Source organism: Bemisia tabaci, chromosome 10, assembly GCF_918797505.1.
Source record: "Bemisia tabaci chromosome 10, PGI_BMITA_v3".
NCBI classification, from domain to species: Eukaryota; Metazoa; Arthropoda; class Insecta; order Hemiptera; family Aleyrodidae; genus Bemisia; species Bemisia tabaci.
In genome coordinates this window covers 3934990-3955154 of record NC_092802.1, presented here as the reverse complement: position 1 = coordinate 3955154, position 20165 = coordinate 3934990, and the positions used below count along the sequence as shown (strand labels likewise).

At 36.6% G+C, this 20165-nt stretch overlaps 1 protein-coding gene across 3 annotated transcripts; it reads left to right on the top strand.

The window, feature by feature from the left end:
* The first annotated feature begins 742 nt into the window (after window positions 1-742).
* LOC109038061 (uncharacterized) lies at window positions 743-18676 on the top strand. Of its 3 annotated transcripts, none has more exons than XM_019052997.2 (5): window positions 743-1122; window positions 2028-2201; window positions 4957-5089; window positions 7996-11207; window positions 13552-18676. In XM_019052997.2, the coding sequence occupies exons 3-5, from the start codon at window positions 5048-5050 to the stop codon at window positions 15716-15718; spliced, it is 5421 nt and encodes a 1806-aa protein (XP_018908542.2). In that variant the 5' UTR covers window positions 743-1122; window positions 2028-2201; window positions 4957-5047; the 3' UTR covers window positions 15719-18676. The 3 variants fall into 3 exon arrangements, with proteins under 3 accessions (XP_018908542.2, XP_018908541.2, XP_072161326.1); XM_019052996.2 differs by having other exon boundaries at window positions 743-1345; XM_072305225.1 differs by having other exon boundaries at window positions 743-1345; window positions 2028-2244.
* The last annotated feature ends 1489 nt before the right edge of the window (window positions 18677-20165 follow it).

Below are 20165 nucleotides of genomic sequence, written 5' to 3'. Positions count from 1 at the left end.
ACTCAGTAATGATGAATTCTATGAAAAGGAGCTGTGTGCATAAAATTTACGAGCAACATAGCTCCTTTTGATTTTGTTTCCCCAGGGTTTCTTAATTTTAGCATGAGTACCCTATGTATTGCGTCCATTTGAAAACGCTTAAAACATTCGGAAGTCTTCCTATAAAAATAGAAATCTTCCAACCACAACAACTCATTTTTAAAGCTTTGGAGGCATACTGCATTCCCGATAAAGTTAAGAAACACTCCAAAGGTACTTGCCAGAGGGGTTCATTGGTTAAAAACACTTTGGGAAAAACAATCTTTCAAAGAAATGACAGTCGCCTTGACGATTTTTATGAGCTTAATAATTGTTTTACAAAAATTGATAAGTGTTAACCCTTGCTATTTGGGAGAGTGTAGCAAGACGATTATATTTGAGACAGTTTTTTTCACGAGGGCAAAGGCTTGTTTTGAAACCTTCATCATACGCATCGACTGCGCATGAGGTCTGAGTTGCTGATGGCTCGTTGCTTCAGGACAATCCATCCATATAGTCATTGAAAAGTAAGTCGATTCGACGTTTCACCCTCTACTAATTATTTATAGATCTAATTGAGGCTTCACCACCACAACTTCACACTCCCTGACATGGTTGCTATCCAAACATGAGTCAGAGCTACTTGAATGACCCCTTATTCTCTATTAGTGACATTGTAGGTAAGTAAGTCAGGTTTTTCTCAATCTGAGAACAGAAATATATGTAAGTCATATTTTCATTTCGTATCGTTCAAAATGAGTGACGCAGTTTATGGAATCGATGAATCGAGATCATTACGTTTTAGTGAGGTTTCCAATATGATTTTCCCTCTCCCAGGGAAAGAGGTAATCTGAACTGTGAGAAATTCCCATCAAGTGGCAACCCTGACTCTATTTTCTATGCTTTTGCGTAGAGGGCTTCCGAAGGAAATTCCCTACTTTATCCCTTTTCCCCCTCTTGTCGGCGTGTTTATCTTGTTCATGTGCATGTGTATGTATCGGGATCTTGTGTGAATCCTACTCAAACTATAGATTCTCGCCGAAATATATTGTGTATATTTCGTGTATGTGAATACGTTTAGAATTGTCTAGATATCACCTGAAGGTACGAACAAATTTTTTAAACTTCGTTCTTTAACGAAAGCGGAAACACTCTCAGTGTTCAATCCACTGTGTTGCCAAAAGTACTCCTGCCAAGAATCTAGCTCAAGATCGTATTTCATGATTCGCCGGACTGGGCGATTGAGTATTTGAGTTTCTTTAAATTGAGCTCAAAATGACCCTGGCTTAGTTTGATATTTTCCGAAAACTTCTATTTAGAAGTACACGTAAGTAAATTTAAGCTTTTTCTCAACATATTCACTCATGATTATTTAGACTTTTTTCATGAGTGTCAGGGTTGTCCTCGGAAAAGTCACAGGTTACCCAGGATTTGATTTGTGCACCGCCCACACGAACAATTCAGCTTTAATGTTTCTAGAGATGAATTACGGTGATGCCTTATACTTTAATGGTACTTCTGAATCAAATCAATCTCAATACCGTCTGCTTACCCACTGTCCATACATTTTAGTTCAGCGCTGTCGCAGGTTTATTCACCATTTTATTTTAATCGACCCTGGGCGGTTCGCATGGCGAGTCGTAGGTTGTCATACTGGGGTAAGGAAACTCATACCACATCGTTTTCAATTATTTTTCAAACATTTGCTTGAAAATTAGAGTGAACTCAATGGTAAGATGGTATAGAAACTCAAATTTAACATTCAAAAGGCACTATAGACATTGATAGCGATAATGGCAACCCTCATTAACTTTGACTTTGGACCCTCTCACTGTCAGGTCAAATAAGTTTTACCTTGCTGTAGGTATGTTTACTTTCAGTATCTATTAATGATCGGTGTTGCAGTGACTATGGCTCCTTAATTTCTTTCTTTTTAATTCGTTGCATTGCTTTAAAAAGTGCTGTATGTTTTCATGCCGACTAATTTCTAAATTTATTTTATTTTTCAGATCTAGCTCTTTCAGAATTCGCTGAGCATTTTCATCCATGTTCCTTAAACAGTAGGAAACATTGTTTTCAGTCACGACCTTGAATGTCGCTCTTTCACTGGCTTCTCAGAATTGAGTAAAAAACCAAGATAAAAATGTCTTGTGTTCAAAAACCAAGATGGCTGATCTTCTAAGGTAACCAGAAACAAAATGGCACATCTTCCGACTCACTTTTGAAGTGCGTGGGTAATTACATAAACTTATATGGAATGGACGCTAAGTGACCCACAATAAGTAATTGAATTATCAATCAAAGAGGGACTCTAAACATTCAGAGAGTCTTAGAAATGTGAGAAAAAAGCAATTGACCATCACCCATCACCGGTCCAAAATTGTAGTATCCAATTTTTTGCACCGAGAAATCAATTTGCTCATATCAGTATTGCCACCTCTGGAAAAAATTGTCAATTAAAAAAAATATTGCCTCCAACAGTGATCCTCTCTCACTCCAATGCTGTCACCTGCCAATTAACTTCATATTTTCCGCATCAATAAATCGTAAATAAAGTGAAAATCACTAAAATCTCATTGGTGTAGAAACAAAGGTCTTGTGAAGTTAGTAATATTTTAGTAACTAGGCTCATCTTTTCATAGGTTATAATAATAATAATGGGTACCTACTCCATACATCATAATCATACTTTTTAAAATGGAGATAATTGTTTTGAAATTATGCAATATCACCATCCAAGTTCACCCTTTTCTTTTCTTCCTCCCTGCATGATTTAGGTACCTACCATTTGTCATGAAGTAAATAAATAAATAAATAAATCTTGATGGCTAAAGTGCGAAACTACGCAGGTATCTCCGTTTACAACGTTGCAGACCTTTGGTCTGATCTTATTTTTCTTTGAAAAATTAGTCAACTTATTTCGTTGAGAACTCCCTTGATTTTTTGCTCTACGAGCAAAATATTCCGCAGAAACTTCAAGCTATATTGTTGATTTGTTTCTCTTCGCAAAAATGAGATAGGAGCAGAGACTTTGAGACATCGAAATGGAGGCACGTGGTTTTGCACTTAAGCCACTGATTTACTACAGACATAAGAGAATTCAAGGACACAGCGGAAACAAGGCTAAAATACATAAAAATACAGGGGATGTTTCGGTGTCTCACAACACCATTATCAACAGCTAAAAAATTACAAAAATAAAAAAGAAATTAAAATCATAAGAGACCAGCACAGCGTTACATGGTGATGGTACATATGAAAGACTGCAGTGATAAAAGGAGTAAACAAAAAGATCCAAAAGATCTTGGGCTGCCTGTGTACCTATGTCTTAGTTCCATAAGAGAAATTAAGGCAACCCAATCAATATATAGCATACAAGAACTGGACCTGGGGGGAAAAGTTAAAATTTATTCAAATTAAAAAACGGAGACGTGTCTAGCTACTTGGGTCCGAAAGTGATTGTTTTTCAGATTTTAACCTTGTTTTATTTTTTTGATTTAAAAGTGTCCAAGTGTGTTAATGAAACGTCCTGATTTTTTAATTTGCATCAAATTGAGCCCTTTCCCCCCCCAGGTTGTGTCCTTCTGTGTCATTCCATGGACATCAGTTTACATGCCAAGGAAAAGTGAGGTTAGGAATTCATCGTAAGCCTCATACCTATACCTATTGGCAGAGTGAAAAGTGTAGGTAAAGGTGCTAATCATTCAGAAGATTATATTTGTCATTTTAAGAATTAGGGAATAAGAGCGAATGGTATTTGCGCTGACACAGTATTGAATCAGAATCACTCATGAAAAAGAAGTCTTGCCTCTTACTTGCATTATGAAATAGGTGGATGTCAAATCGGAATCTCCCCAAAGCAGGAGTTTGAATTAGGTGGCTGCTATTTCAAAGGAGAATCCAAAGGGGAGGGTGACATTCCTTACCTAAAAGGAAAATTTATGAGGGGGGGGGGGGTGTCTCAAAGAAATCTTGGAAAAAGCCCCATGATTAAACTAATAACTTTCTAAATGATGTAAGCGCCGCTAATTTGATTTTGAGAAAAACTATTTTGATTAATAAGCTATAAGAGATAAGCTATTTTGATTTTGTGACTGTGTCGTACGATCATTATAAACGGCTATAAACTCCATTTCCATGCATCTTCAATAAATATGTTTAGAATAAGTATTAGATTCAGGAAGCATCATTGGTTTCTTCATATTTTAGATTTTTTCCTTAATTCAAATATAGGAGTGTGTTCAAGCATGAATTAATTTTGGAACTTTGGTTCCAGGGTAGAGTACTTTTGGGAGAGTATGGCTTGGCCATTCGGCCCCATCTCTAAAATGGTGGGGCTTTGTTTTGATTTTTGCTGATGGGAGGAGGGGGGGTTTATTGCCAACCTTTGATGGTTATCACTAACCGTACTTGCTGCCAACGTTGTACATCCCAAAATGATTTTTCTTGAAAATTGCACATGATTAACCATTAAACTATGTAAATACGTTGTCATGATGCATTTTTGTGCAGTTCCCGTTACGATATGCAAATAAAACTACATTTTGAGTCATTTTTTTTGTAAACTTTTTCATAGTGTCCGCCATTTTGGGCCCTAGAAGGCTCCATTCAGCGTAAGATAACTGGCAATGAGCCAATCAAAGGTGGTAACTGCAGTGGCCATACTCTCCCCATTAAGGTGCTCTATTCTGGGGGACACAAATGTATTTTGTATCTTTCATAAAATTATAGAGGACCAAATTTTTCTCTCAAAATTTCTATCGTTTTTTGAAAAGTAAAGCACTGTTGAAAATTTGCAAAATCATGCCACAGATTTAATTTTTGAAAAATCGCACTTAAAATGGGTCGACGCGGTTTAAATTTTTTTGCATTTAAAATTAGTTTTATACATAATTATCTACCTTGAAGAAATCATCATCATTATTTTTTATTTTACAGGTGAACATCCTTCAATTCTGCGAGAGTACATGAACTAGTATGACAAACAGCTCAACCATATCTCTAAGACACGAAGTTTAATCATTATACCATGGATCTCACGGAGGATATGCTTGATGCAGTCTTGATCAAGGTGAGGCTGAATTTTTCTTGGGTTTGTTTCAACAAAGGCCACACTTCACTGCCGTGGAGCATAATACTTTTTACAATAGAATCATACATTTTTTTTGCTTTTTTTCCTTTGACTTTCGCTAATCCCCAAGAATCATATTGATAGCCAAAGTGCGAAATCATGTTGCAAACTTCCTATCATACTTTATTTTGTATTATTTGAGATAGTAATCATCATAATTTCTTGAAAACGCCCTTGATTCTTTTTCTTTGTTAGCAGAATATTCTGTAAACATTTCAAGCTGTAAAGTTCGCATGTTTCTCTATGAAAAAATAAAATAGGAGCAACAATTTTGAAATACTCTGATAAGAAGATATGTGGTTTCACACTTTGACAATTGATATTGCAATGGCTCTCCTTCCCTACAGCCTGATTGTTGAAATTTTGTGTCTGTTGAGTAGACACAGGCGACATAGGTTAAAAGACGGAGCAAGATTGGTTGGCTATGTCTTATCGCTGCTTTGTCGTGCCTATGTCATGTGGACCTCTCGATAAGCTAAAGGCACCTCTTAAATTTCTGACAGTATGTCCTACACTCCATCTGACAAAGGCATGATAGAGCAGGGATAAGACATAGCCAACCAATCACGCTCCGTATTTTAACCTATGTCATCTATGTCTACCCAACAAACACAAAATTTCAACAATCAGGCTGCTGGATGTTCATGTATTTAACTACATAGTCTTTGCATACCCGCGAGAGGAACGATCGGGCCCGCCTCGTCTGGTCGGGATATCTCGCCGGGAGAACCACCAGTCCTTGTGACTGGTGGGGGTGTAGAGGTTTGTAGTCGGGGTCCGAACCCACTCGCGCGCTGCTGACCATGCCTCAGTCCTGTGTGTGCGGGGTGCGGGTAGCTCTCTCGAACCCCCTGTCAGCTGATTGCAACTGTTGGGGGGGGTGGGGTTGGCCGCCCGTTCCTGGCACATGCGAGCAGTAGTTGCCGGAACTCGGTTTTCTCCCCGCTTTCAAAGCCCCCCCAAAAAAAAAAAAAAAAAAAAACTACATAGTCTATATCTTTCCCCCCAGAGCCAGCCGAACTTTTAGATACTTATCAGTTGCTAAAGTTGTAGTTGAAAGTATCTCAGTTTGCAACAATTCAATTATCTGTGCTCATGTTTTTTCCCCCTAAAATAAACCTCACCAAAATAGTTTCCCTTAAAATTTTCTGTAAACTTTCATCATCTATTAAAAAATATTCACGTGAGAAATTTCAAGTATATATTTTTGTGGTTCGTTTCCTTTTGAAAGACTAAAATATGATCAGAGATTTTACAACATCGCAATAGAGTTACGCATTTTTTAATTTTAGTGCCATTGTCATAACCCCTGCACCCTTTGAGGCGATGATCATTCTACAGAGCTCTATGTTTTCCTGTGGCCGTGCAGCCTTTCTGTCTTGGACACGCCTTTGTTCAAGCCCCAGTTTTCATTTCCTTTTACCATCTCGCTCATCAATTAATCTAAATTATCTTCATCTTGAGATGTTACAACTTGATTATAGGCAAAGCACAGAGTGCGAAAAGTTTGCCCATCGGTGAGTGGTATGCTCTTTCAGGCAGATCCTAGTTTAGACATTTCCAGTCCGAGACATTTTTTGGAGGGTTCCTGTAGGTTCCTTGGAACCCTGAAGCCGAAATGAAAGCTGATACTGAAATTTCAACAAGTTTGTTTGCATAATCTTTAAAAAAAAATTTCAGGAAGAACTGAAAAAAAAAAAATTTGACAAATAGAACTTTATAGCTGAACTTTTGTTGTCGAATGTAACTCCAGTAAACCTGGATCCTCTAAGTTCCCTCTGTCATTATCTCTAGGAATACAAATATGAAAAATCTCATTGTAAATGATAAAAAAGGAAAACATTTCTAGTTTTCTTTTGAAGATTTTCAAACAGATTCATTTATCAGAAAGGAAAAATACTATGCCGACTTAGTTTTGAGAAAGCAAGATTTGAAGTTTAAGGGATGCACAGGTTCTTTTAGGGGGCAAAAAGTTTAAATTGGCAGATACCGTGAGCTTTTGGTCTTTTCCCTGTCACAAATAAATTCTCGGTTAGGTAAAAGCTTTCTTTCAAATTGTTCGTGTTCAAAGTTACTTCAAATTAAGATGTCCCGTTCAAATGTTTACCTACCTTAAATCTCCAAGACATCGATGTATACTGGCTTTCTTCTGCCCTACTGTTAGTAATCATGATTAATAAGAGCTCCTTGACACTGGACAATTTAAATTTTTTTTTTGTTGAATGTGATAGACCAAGCTGATTCCCTTTACGGTTTTTCCAGTGGCAGGTAATGATCTCCATATCGACGGCGTAAGTCCGCAATCACATATCTTGTTTGCGAGGTCTGAAAATCTCCACTTCTATGTCATTTTTTTAAAGGAGCTCAAATTGATATCATTCCTTGAAGTTTTTGTAGAATTTTCTCCGCACAGAGAAGAAAAATCAGTTTTCTGTTTGAAAATAAAGTATGACAGGAAGTCTGCAACGTCACAAACCGATTTAAGTGATTGCTGACTTACACTGTCAATATGTGAAAAAATAAAAAAAAATTCTCTAAAAAAAAAAAAAAAAAAAAAAAAAAATCTAAAATCTAAAAATTATCTCTTTCTAAATCTTTTCTAAATTCTTTAGAAATAAAATAATTTCTTTAAATTTTCGAATTATTGCCCAGATTTTTATTTCTTTGAAAAAGTTTTCTACTTTCTGGTGGTTAGGCTGCAAAGTAGTCAATGGAAATCTTCAAGTGATAAGTGCCATTCATTTGGTAGTATTTTTTCCCCATCAAATTTTTCTCTCTTATTTTTCATCGATCATTGAATTTATCATTTTGATTTCGAAGCTAATGTTTACTTTCCACTTTTGCAGATCGATCCAAATGCTTATCATGATAGAGGAGACTTCTCTAGTGACTATGATTCTGATGATGAAATGTACCATATTCGCATCGGCGAACAAAACGATCCCAGTGACAAGAGTTCGGAATCCAGCTCAGATTTGTCAGACAGTTCGGCGTTGGAGGAGTCAGAAAGTTTAGTGTCCTACAATCATAGTGAAATTAAACTCATGAAACCAGAAGTTCGACTGCCTCGCATTGACGCCTCGCTGTTCCAGTTGAAGAAAGTCATCAGTACGAGTGTGAATAATGTTGAAAACTCCGGTAAAGATCATCCTACCTTATCAAAAACTGATGAAACTCGTGAAACCATTCAAAAGGCCAACGAGAATGCTGTTTCAGAGAATCCGAACCCTGCTGATGAGGCTGAAAAGAATGAAAAGTTGCCAACTGCAGATTCGTTAACACCTAAGATTGCCCCAAAATTAAATGAAGCTCCGGTCCCAGAAAACCTTAACTCGGAAGGAAAAGCAAGAAGTGGTAAAAATTTGCAGATGGGTACTCCCAAATTACTCAAAATTTTATCCAACATTGACAATAATTCTGCTTTGGAGAACAAAAACTCTGAGACTGAAGTAGGAACTGGTGAGAACCTACGAATTAGTGCTCCAAAATCACTCACAACCACTGCGGATACCAATGAAAATTCTCCTGCTGTGGGCGGAATTTTAGAGGAAAATGAAGTAAATGGTGGAAACCTCTGTATTTCTGCCCAGAATTCATCAAAAATTGCTCCAGAAGCCATTGAAAGTTCTGTTTCTGAGGACAGAAATTCGGAAGAAATAGCAACCAGCGTTACAAAGTCAGGAACCAGCATGAAAACCAAGATGAATGATAAATCAACTCCTAGAATCAGCAAAACCTCTGAAAGGTTGAAATCAGGATTACAGGAATATTCTAGTGGTGGTGAAGAAGTTACCAAAACTGACAAGAAATCAATGACTACACCTTTAATGAATAATCCTGTAATGTGTAAAGAAACTGCTGTCTCTGAAACTTGTAAAAATTTGACTGCCCTTATCAATAATCCCAATGAAAGTGGACTGAAGATTGTCAGTGTAACAGGAGCTAGTTCCAATGAGGAAGTAAGCAATAATGAAACTCCTCAAGAAACAACGCCAGAGGTGACAATTAAACAAGAAGAAGAACCTATTAGCCCAGATCAATCGTCTCAGGTCCAACAAATTGTGGACAGATTAGAAGAACTGAAAGGAACCATCAGTACGTCAAGCAGCAGCATCAATCAGTCTCATTTGATCGAACCCCTGAGTAGCGACAATTTAAACGTCTGCTGGGAAGAAGCAAGTTCTAATATTTTGGCTCCCCCACCACAAAATGATCCAAGTCCCAATGAAAGTGGCCTCAAACCAGCTGAAATCAAGTCTCTAGCTACTACCAAGGAGTCCCTCTTTTCTTCTGTGACTGTAGGTGTATCAGAAACCAAAACAAACAAGCAATCGGTAGGGAATGCCGCGGTTATCGATGAGAGTGATGCTGAAAGCGATCATGATGGATTGTGCATTGACCTCAATGGCGCCGAAGGCAAAACTCCTCCAAAACAAGGTAAAACAGCAGCCTCAGGAGTTGGTAGTGATCAATTACCAAAATTGACGGTGCGGAATTTTGAATCGGAGTTGAAAGAACAATCGGTAACAACAACTGAAATCAAGCAGGAGCAAGAAACTATAGAAAATAAACTCACTCTGTACAATGAATCGGACCTTCCCTCTGTCATGACAGTACACCTATTGTGCATGAATTGCATTGAGTATGCCAAAGAAAGATGGCCGGATAGACCTTTGATCAAGCACATTCTCGTCAAGAAGAAAGATTGTGAGGTTTGCAAAACTAAGGATGTTCCACCTGAAAATACAGCTGCCGAACAGGACGAAACTGTAGAGTCAATTACCACAAATCTGTCCAATGTCGAAAAGATTATTGATAATGTTGCACGAAATTATTCTAAAAAACTACCTTCCAGCCCTCCTTCAAAAAGCTCTTTAGAAGAGTCCTTGAAAGATGTAACACCAAAAACTAAAGGGGTTTCATCTCAAGATGTCATTTTAGTGAATTCGTCGAACGTATCAACGAATCTTGCTAAGAAAGGGAGTAACATCATCATCAAAGATGTTGCAATGAAGAATGCAATAAAAAATGCATCTCGAAATTTAAAGCCATCTGGAATGACTACGTTAGACGGAAAACTGTACAAGGTTATATTCTTGCCGAAATCTTCATCCCCCAAAACAATAGTCACATCAACAACATTGAAAATAGCCGACGGACCCAAAACCACTACCAAAGTGGTTACGTCAAACAAGTCCGCCAGCTTGATTTCTTCCTCAACGGTCACTAAGTTGACCCCAGCAAGTAACTCTAGTCCAATTATTGTACCTGCAGCAGGGGATAATATTATATCAAACCCGAATGTCAAAAAAACGAATGAAAATCTGCTTAAATTCACCTCGGATGTGCCCACCGTCCCCAACCGCACTGTGTTTTCACCCCCCAAGTCATCAACATTCACCACCTCATTGTTACCTAATTCTCTTCCAAAGAAAAAGTTGCCTTCTCAATTGTCATTCAACTCTGAAACAATTAAAATCCAAGCTCCACCAGGTACTCCTGCTTTTAGGAATATTGCCAGCAAAAGGGTCAGCCTAGATTTGGGGAGTGTTAACGTAGAGAATTCCAAAAAAGACTCTGCTCAAGTATCGGATAACATCAAGATCAAACGACTCAGTGCTGACTCGCACATTACCCTATCACCGGGTGCAAAATATACATCAAAGCTTATGCCACTCAACGATTACTTGGCCCTCAATCGTACTGCAGGCAAGACAGGTTCTACTCCCATGAAGGTCATTCATCATTCGGAGAATGCTCAACATGGGTCAAAGGTTTCAGCTCCACTAAAAAGACCTATAACCATAATTAATGGAAAGCCTGATAATATTATGGATGTCGATGATGGTGCCATAACGATGAGCACTAACAGTGTGAAGCGGCCCAGAATGAGCGTTGAAAAAGGTTCACCTTATTTGAGTAACTGTTTGGATGACGGTGCAAAAATATCTATCCTGAATTCTGTTCTCTTACCACCGTTTTGCCCAACGACTCCTGATAGTATTTATGATGCAAAAAATCCTGTCGCCAAGTACACTTGTCCCCAATGTCCTGACACGTAAGTTTTTACAAAGTTTTTGATTTTCCTCTAACTGTAGAGAATGAAATAATCGTGCAGTGAAATTTTGATTCAGCTAGTCCACTAGGATCTGAGAGGCTTAGACATTGGGATCCAGAAACACAGAAGTTGAGGAAAGGATTAACTTACTATTTTTGCATGGATTAAAGATTTACCCTACCAACAATGGCTGTTAACATTTGTTTTTAAAAATCTCTTGTAAAAACTGTTACAATTTTTGAAGAAGAAAACCCTTTTTGGGATTTTTGACATAAAATTTTCAAGTGGCAAAATTTAAGTAAAGAAAGTGTTAAAAAAACTGTCAAACGTGATTTTTTAAAACAAATTTTTAAGGTAAAATTTACATGAAGATAGTGTTAAAAAACTAGTGTATTATTTTTAGAGTTTTTAGGAGTTTTTTTTAACAATCATTGTTTTGACCTATTGTAAATTTTTCGTTAAAAAAAATCCCAAGAAGGGTTTCCTTCTTAGTAAGTTTTAATAGTTTTATTAAGAGTTTTTTCCGTAAAATTAACAAGTTTTTCAAACGATTTTTTACAATCTCTGCTACTAGAGTAGCCTTTAAAGACTAAAACTCGCACCATTATCACATCATTTCGACAGAATTCTTATTAGTCATTTCAAAAATATGGTCGAAGGAAAATGACTATTTTTCACCAATATATTACATTTTTGTGCTATTTTATAATTGACTGAGCAATTTGTATTTGTCATCTCTAGCTTCTAATTGCGTTGTCTATTTTTTCTTTGTGTCGGTTTTAGTCCAAAGATCTATGCTAGTAGAGAGTTGGGTAATCAAAGTTTCACTGCACTAGGGCCCAAAATTGCAAGATCCCTCTTTTTAAGTAGATGTGTATAATGTAATTGAATTGATTTTTTCCTAAAGAGGCCAAGCACCAAAATCCAAGTCTTGAAATCATGGGAAAAAATCCGTCATTTAGTTTGCGTTCAATTATTTGGACCCAGTTTCAATAGGTTTTCTTCAGACACATCATACACTTTCCTTGAGTTCAAAAGATAAAGCGCATGCTGAATGGCTCAGTTTTCTTTGTTCATCTCGAAACTTGAATTTTGGTGCTTTGGCTTTCAAGGAAAAAATTCATTCAATTCTTGTATTATACGCATGCATAATTTTTACTATTTTTTTGTATCCTGTAAAGTGTAAATCTTTGATTCGAGAAGAATCCAGTTGTGCAGAAATCCCATCCTTTTTCTAACCTTCTTGCTCACATTTTTATTGGCAGGCTTCATAGTACACAAAGCTTTTGTGGGTAAATTTTGAGGGTAGATTTTCAAGTAACTTTACCTATTTTATATCTCATGAACATCAATATCAGGAAAAAGTCAAACCAGTGTTGCAATGAGCATACTTTCAGTTTTTTAATAAGCTATGGTTCTTTGAACTTGGCCAAACTATTCAGACATTTTGGATACACAATACTGTTTTCTTCTTCAAATGCGACTTTTTCCATGCTCTCTGGAATTTCGTATACTCAGGAAGTTGAAGTCTTTCGAAAAGGAAGAAAGCATTTTTATGTTATTGGTTATATCTGAACATTGTAATGAACTCTTCATCATGGTTATTTGCCAAATTCTTGCTCTTTTTACAATGGTACATCAACTTTCCTACAAAATCTTCATTGAAAGCGTGTTCTTTAGCCCTGAATCAGATGTCGAAGCAAAGCTGTAATCTCTGCATCAATAATGCATTTCTCAATTTCCAGAAATAGGTGAAAATCATCAATTACATGTGTTTGGAAACACTATTTAGCTGTGGTTTTTCGGAGATTAACTTTTTATCAATGGCGAAAAAGTGACAGCCGTGTATCAATCCTTGATTCTGGACTGAAGAGCATGATCTTTCTCAAGATTTTGTTCAGAACCTACTCCAACATCGTAAATGGTGCAAGAATGTGGCAGATGATCATGTGGGAATGCAAGTTATGATGCCCGGAAACAACTTACTTCATCTCTTTAGTGACATAACAACACTTTTCCACTTATACTTGAACTGACTGATCGCAAGAAATTTCACAGGGCAAAACTGGGTGGAAAGGGATTGAGAGGTTGGAGTGGTAGATCCATAATTTCTCGGCTCCTTTAACGATGTTATGGTTTTTTTTTCAGTCAAGAGACCATCCCTTAATCTACTATAGAAAAAAAATAGTGAATGGTCTTCAGGAATATTAAGAGTTTTAATAATACATCGTGCCTAAATACTGTTGTAAAGTGAACACTATCAGCATGGCATCCAATGTTGAATCATCCAAAAATTTTTCAATGGCTAATCAAAGTAATTTTTCTTGATTTTTTTTCTCTTCAGATTCACGTCAGAAACCCACCTCAGGAGCCATCTCAATAGACGAAGCGTTTTGATGAAATATGCATGTCCAGGCTGCTTTGATAAACTTATTGCAGTCTACAATCGTTGCCAGCTCAAGGAACATTGCCAGAAACACAACTTGAAAGTCAACCTACAGCACCTCACCATTGAGCCACTTCCTCTTGCGTTATTTGACCTGAATCTCTTTGATTCATCACCTTCTGTAAGTAATAACGTAGCTGAAATGGATGCCCTTTTACAACCTAAAAAACGGAAAAGGAAATCACGAGCAAAGAAAAAACCGGAAAATACGGACACAGCAGAATCGAATCCTTCATGTTCGAAAGAAGCGCCTGCTGAGGCTACTTCCTCATCGGCCCCCACTCTCAATAAGAATTCTCAGAAATCAGCACGACCCACGGACACTTTAACATTTTGCTACGAATGTGAATCAATGTTTCCGTCCTTGTCGGCTCATCTGCAGGGATCTGGAAAGCCAAACGCTGAATTTGCCTGTGAATGTAAGAAAGTTTGTTCTTCAGCCTGCAGCTTGAAAGCACACAAGCGTCTGCATCACAATTCAGCCCCACATATTTGTCCCGAGTGTGGTGCCAAGTTTTTGTTCGCATCCGCATTAGAGGAACACTTCAAGAAGTCCTGCTATCATCCTTTCAAAAAGAACTCCTTTGAGTGCCTCAAGTGCCAACAGAACTTTTCTGTCTTGTCAAAACTGGAGTCTCACGTTTTAAAGAATCATACAGAGCAAGTGAACATCTGTGGAGTCTGCGAGGAATCCGACGTCAGTCTATCAGTAATTTCGAAACATATGAGTATCGATCATGGTGAGACGGTTAACCAAAACTCGAATCGTATTTTACGCTTCATGAGGTGCGACTTTTGCCCGGACGCAAGATTCCCACGTCACCAATGTCACCAGCACATTCAGATGCACATAACGCAGCAGTCTTCATTCACCCCCAACTATTATTACCAGTGTGGCTATTGCACAAACTATAAAACCGTTGCTAAAATTGACTTTGGTCAACATTTGGATTATTGTCTTTTCTCAACGAGCCTCAGGATGATGGAAAATAATACTGAACTCAGTGATTCGGAAGATACCACCTCGTCCAGTTCAAAAAGTGTTGAAAATCTGAGGCCGAGTAACGATGAAATCACGAAGACTGCAAATGGCTCTGATGACATAAATGAGATATCATCTCAATCAAACAGTTCTGAAACTATGATGTCTGTTGACAAAGTTGACAAAACACCTACCAGCGAATATACTGACGTTTCTCTTTCGAAGAGCTCGGAAGCTAAGTCTGTTCGTAGTGATAAAGCAAGTGTGAAAAACAAGCCTACCTTGCGCGAACCAAAAATTCCAGAAACAATTTCTCCAAAAGAAGAAACCGGCCCAACTCCTAATTCTGACAGTGTAGTGCCCGGAATGAGCAAAGCGCAAGTTTTGAACTCTCGAAAAGAACCTACAAGTTTGGATAACTCTGCTGAAATTAACCTGAGTTTGGAGAAAACACTTAAAAAATGCATCAAACGAAGCGAAGCAGCCACTGATAACAGTTCAAACAAAAAGCGTGCTCGCTCTAACAACACATCACCCAAGTTGACAGTCATGCAGTGTAAGTACTGCGTTGCAAAATTCCGAGACCCTCAGAAGGTTTTTGAGCACTTGATGAGCAAGCACCGTAAAGAGATTTCCGAAAAAAATGCAAAACGACTAAAACTCTCTTCGCAATTAAAATCCAAATCCGAACACTCTGATGAGTCCTCACAGTCGCTGGAGTGTTCAAAGTGCAGTTTCGTTGGCGCATCTTACGCAGACCTGTGTAAGCACATGGAGACACATAAAACAGTTTATGAATGCAAGGAATGTGGGGAAGGCTTCGTAGCGCGGCCAACTTTAGAGAAGCATCTCATTATCAAACACAAGTTTGATGCTGTAAAGGCGAAAAAGGAGGTCGATTGCAACATTCAGAGTGTAGAAGTGGTGAAGGAAAATGGAGCCTATCATGCGAAACAAGGCTTTTATCAGTGCGCAACATGCTATAAAAACTTCACCACGGAACAGGCGTTCAATCAACATTTCAGGACGCATGGACTAGCATTTGTCACTGATTCAGCAAGCCCTACATCTCTAGTGAAATAATCCCCCCAAATAATAAAATAGATGGAAAGATTCCCACCTCTGTGCCCATAAAAGTGCTGTGCTAAGGAAGAACACAGTACAGCCCTTCAGACGTTGCCTTTTCTTTGAAAAATTACATATTTCCAGAAAATTCGTCATTAGTTTTCTTCCAATTTTATCAGAGGATTTTGTTCGTAGTTTTATCTGAAGTGTTTGACAATTTGCAAGAAAACTATTTGTAACTTTCCTCAAAAATCAATCTTTCCTGAGAAAAAATTTGGCAACTCTCGAATGTTCTTAAGGCGTTCTTCTCTGTAGCGGTAGAGTAGTTCTTATAAGTCATGGAAAATAAGACTGATGCCTGTAATGCATGCAGAGCACTTGTACAAAGTTCATTTTGTCCTGTAAAAAGGGATTTCCTACGTTGAATACTTTTCATGATAATTTCTCTCCACCTATTTCATCACACACTTTTATTTAAGTACTCGGTTTTTAATTGATGTTTGAAATTGTGCTAGCACATTGTAAGTATTAGGCCCTAGAAGGTCAAGAAGTAAAAGAAATTGAAATTAAGACTGCGGGATCTAGTTGTTGAGTTCTGACTTTGCTTGTTTTCATATTTTGTCCTTCAAGCTCTCCTACAAAAAGCCTCTATTAAAACAATTTTCTTTTTCTTTTCATAAAAACATCCACCCCCTAGCGTTAATAGCTATGCATCTTGTCCACATGATTCATGTGAAACCATTAGTTTCCTCTCAAATTTATTTTTTTAAAATGACGAGAAGATATCCACAAATCCCCCAAGTTGGGCTGTAATACCAGTTTTTCGATGTGATATTTTTGCAAAGTAGCCGGTTCTGTTCTTTTTTTGTGTTTTTTGAAAATAATGCATGAATTTTATTGTAAATTTTCTGTACACAACTGTGATCCGAGACTGTCTCAGCCACCTCTCAGGCTCGTGAAATGAATTTGAAAGTTCTGACTCCGAGAAATTATTAAAATACTTATCCAAGCAGAGATTGCATGGAGATCTCATGAACATTGATCAGAAATATTTTACTGTAAGAGGTTTAAATTTTTCACACCTTAATCTTGTCAATATAAGTAAGCATTTTCCATGACCTGACATTTGTGTTAAACTTGAATAGGTAAAAAACCAATCTCACTTCAGATCAAGTGACTTTTAATGGGAGCTTATCAAGCCGATGGAAAATTACTTGTATACAAGTATTGGTTTTTTTAAAACTTATTTGATCGTCCATGGAAACATATTCATCAGAGCTATTTTGGTTGAGTGGAGTAAAGAGATCAAATTTTGTGTCCTGAATAGTAAGTTGAGAACGGTTTTGTACATTTTGTAACAACAGTTACATTTTTTCCAGTAGTCTCGCAGTCCGAACATGGCAAAGTAGAATTTTAAATGACATTTTCTCAAAACAACGTTTGTTGAACTGAGAACTTCAAACTGCAACATTTTTAGTTTAATTTGAAATTTTTGAAAGCTTCTGGCGTAGTCTTTTTTATTATTATTGTTGATATTGGAGGAAGTTTTGTTTAAGGCACACCTAAGAAATATATTTAAAGTAAGCGCATGTTTTTGCGGTTAGTATTTCATATCCTAAAAATGTTGTATTTTTAAGAGTTGCTCTTAAATGTATATTTTTCTAATAAGAGAATCCGTTACTTAAACTTCTTAAATTTTCATTTTCCAAGTGATCATTGAGCCGAAAGGATTAGATTAAAGAAATTTTGAAAGAAGGACTAAGCACACTTCAATTTTGAGTGCCGGCATATTATGAAGTTATTGGCTGTTTCATCTCGGTTTTGCTTCAGTGGGAGGTTGTTGCTGCACTCATAGGACGCTTGTTTCGTTGATTGGTTCCTTATCACCTGGTTTTAAATGTTCCCTTATGCAGCAGTACAGTGCATCAATTTGAGGTTTTTTGGTACCGAGGTCTCATGGAGTTCTCATGGATTAGGTCCCATGCCTTTCCCATTGATGGTCTTACATTGATGGTGAAAGTTGCGAAAGGCTTATCTCGATTTGCAACATTACAGTTTTCTTTCAACTTTTTACTTTCTTTAAAAAAAACTAAAAAAGCAACAAGCGTCTACTGTTAGTAAAGACTGAAAAATATCAGGAAATTAGTTTTTATCAGCAAATTATCTTTCATGGATCAGGAAATTGCAAGTGTGTTGAGCATTTTTCCACATGCAGTTTAGTAAATGCACAAGTGAAACTTATGATTTAAATCATTAAATACATTGGTTTGTTAAAGCTAACAAGTGTCGATTCATTCACAAAATAATCAGGAAATTTCATTTACAATAAAAAAAAGTCAGAAAAATCCGAAATGAAATTTTAGTAGATAGGCACCCTGATTATTCCTTGGAATTTTCACTGCATTTCCTTCATTCTGATAGGATTATTCTGCATAACATTCCAAAAAATTGTGTTGATTGGTTTTTCTTCAAAAAATAAAACAACAGCAGAGATTTAAAAACATTGCAATTAGGATACGTGTTTTGCAAATTTCACCATCGGTTGTATCATGGAATACAAGAGAAAAATAGGTGTTCCCAGGCCAAGGTAAAAAAGTTGTTTTAAGTACTTTCAACAATATTGTTTCATTTTTGTAAATTATTTCCCTGAATCTCCGGAAAACTGCTGATGCTAGCGTGAAGTTAAAAAGCTGCAACAACCATTTGATTTGTAGTGTTAGTTTTGACCCTATAATGTTCGTTCCTAATGAGTTGGTTACCGGCAGTTTCTTTCCGAGATCAGGAAAATTATTTTTATGTTCATGTATACCTTGTTTTACCCTTCATAAATTATTCTAAGTTTTAATTGTTGTAAAAAGATCACTGTTAATGTGAGCTTGCTCAGTTGTCTTGCAATCTGTTGCAAGACTTGTACAGAATTACTTTTTGTTATATTTTCCCAATTATGTTAATAAACTTTCATGAAGTCATATGAAATCAGGAATTGTTTCTCTCTATCTAACTTTGAATTTTGTCCATACCTAAGTCCACGAGTATGAAGAGACAGTGTAGGGAGAAAATACTAACAGTCTAGATCATTGTACTTTTCCAAGCACTACCCATGTAGCAGAATTTCCAGATTGATTGTGATAAATAAGCAATTTATCGACAATTTATATTCTATTATTGCCATGAAACTTCTACTAAAATTGTAATCTATATATGAAGTACAAACTTGCTAGAAATAGTCATGTTTGCTTTTTGAGTACAAAATAGCTATTTAATTGCAATTTATCGCCATCAGATGGCTATATTTGACAACTATTTTTCACTGTCTCATCACCCAATTTTTAATAATTACTTATTAATTAATCGCTATTTATCACTATCGAATTCCTATTTTGGAAAATTCTGCCACATGGGTAGGTACACAATTAGCATTCCAAAGACAATTATGAAACTCAGATAGTACCCACATTCATCAGTACAAGCTCTCAAGTAGAACAGTGCAAAGAAAATATTGAGATATAGTTTTTTACCATGAAACTGCAATTTTTTCACATCAATTTGGTCAATAAATGCCGATTTTAGACTATCAAGAAAATTTAAATTGTTCTATAAGTGAGGAAGTGCGTGCAATTTGCAATGCAAAAAAAAAAAAAAAAAAAAAAAAAAAAAAAAATGCAAAAAAATCGATGAGGGGAGCCCCTTCAATTAGTGAATAGGCAATTAAACATACACAATACACCGATTCGAAAGACGGATATGATTTTACCAGGCATGTCATGTTCCCTGCTATTAGGTACTTTGGAGTACAATAAGGCTTTTAAGTGCAGTTTTCGCTATTTCAAGAAATACATTTTTAAAGTTTCAAAATTACATGGAGCCGTACGGCAGTAAGGAAGTTTAAACTCACTTTTTCATGCTTTAAAGTTGGATTTTAGTTGTGAATCTTTCACAGAATATTCATGAATATCTCAATTTTTTCAAAAACTGCACTTGCTTATGCACCTTTTCCTCCAAGCCTTCATGCAAGTCTCGATTCTCTCAGTATTTCCCAAGTAGGTAGCATTGTCATCTACTATCTAGGTGGCGCTCATCAAAAAAATGTCTACTTTCTAGATAGCACAATTTTCTTGAAAGAAAATAGGTATAAAGTAGATCTAGAAAATAGAGACAAGCAAATAGAAAGAAAATACATTTTTTCCTTGCATTTTCTTAAAAGGAAACACTAAGAAATTGGCTAGAAAATAATTCTACTTTCAATAAATTTTCTATATTTTTCCAAATGGGAAGTTGACAGAAAGTAGACCTATGAAATAGATCTATTTTCTTTGGTCAGACTTTTGACTCGCAATGTTTTTTCTCTCTATTTTCTGGATAACTCTCATTTTCTTTGTTTTTTCTAGAAATTTTCTTAATATTTTTTTCTAGAAAAAAATTCTACCTATTTTGCTACTTGGGTTATGGTAGGAATATTTCCCTT

Bases quoted from the DNA above. Each gene is read 5' to 3' on its own strand.
- LOC109038061 (XM_019052997.2), top strand. From the start codon at position 5,048: ATGGATCTCACGGAGGATATGCTTGATGCAGTCTTGATCAAG. The intron at 5,090-7,995 runs GTGAGGCTGAAT...CCACTTTTGCAG, and splicing joins TTGATGCAGTCTTGATCAAG to ATCGATCCAAATGCTTATCA. The intron at 11,208-13,551 runs GTAAGTTTTTAC...TTTTCTCTTCAG, and splicing joins TGTCCCCAATGTCCTGACAC to ATTCACGTCAGAAACCCACC.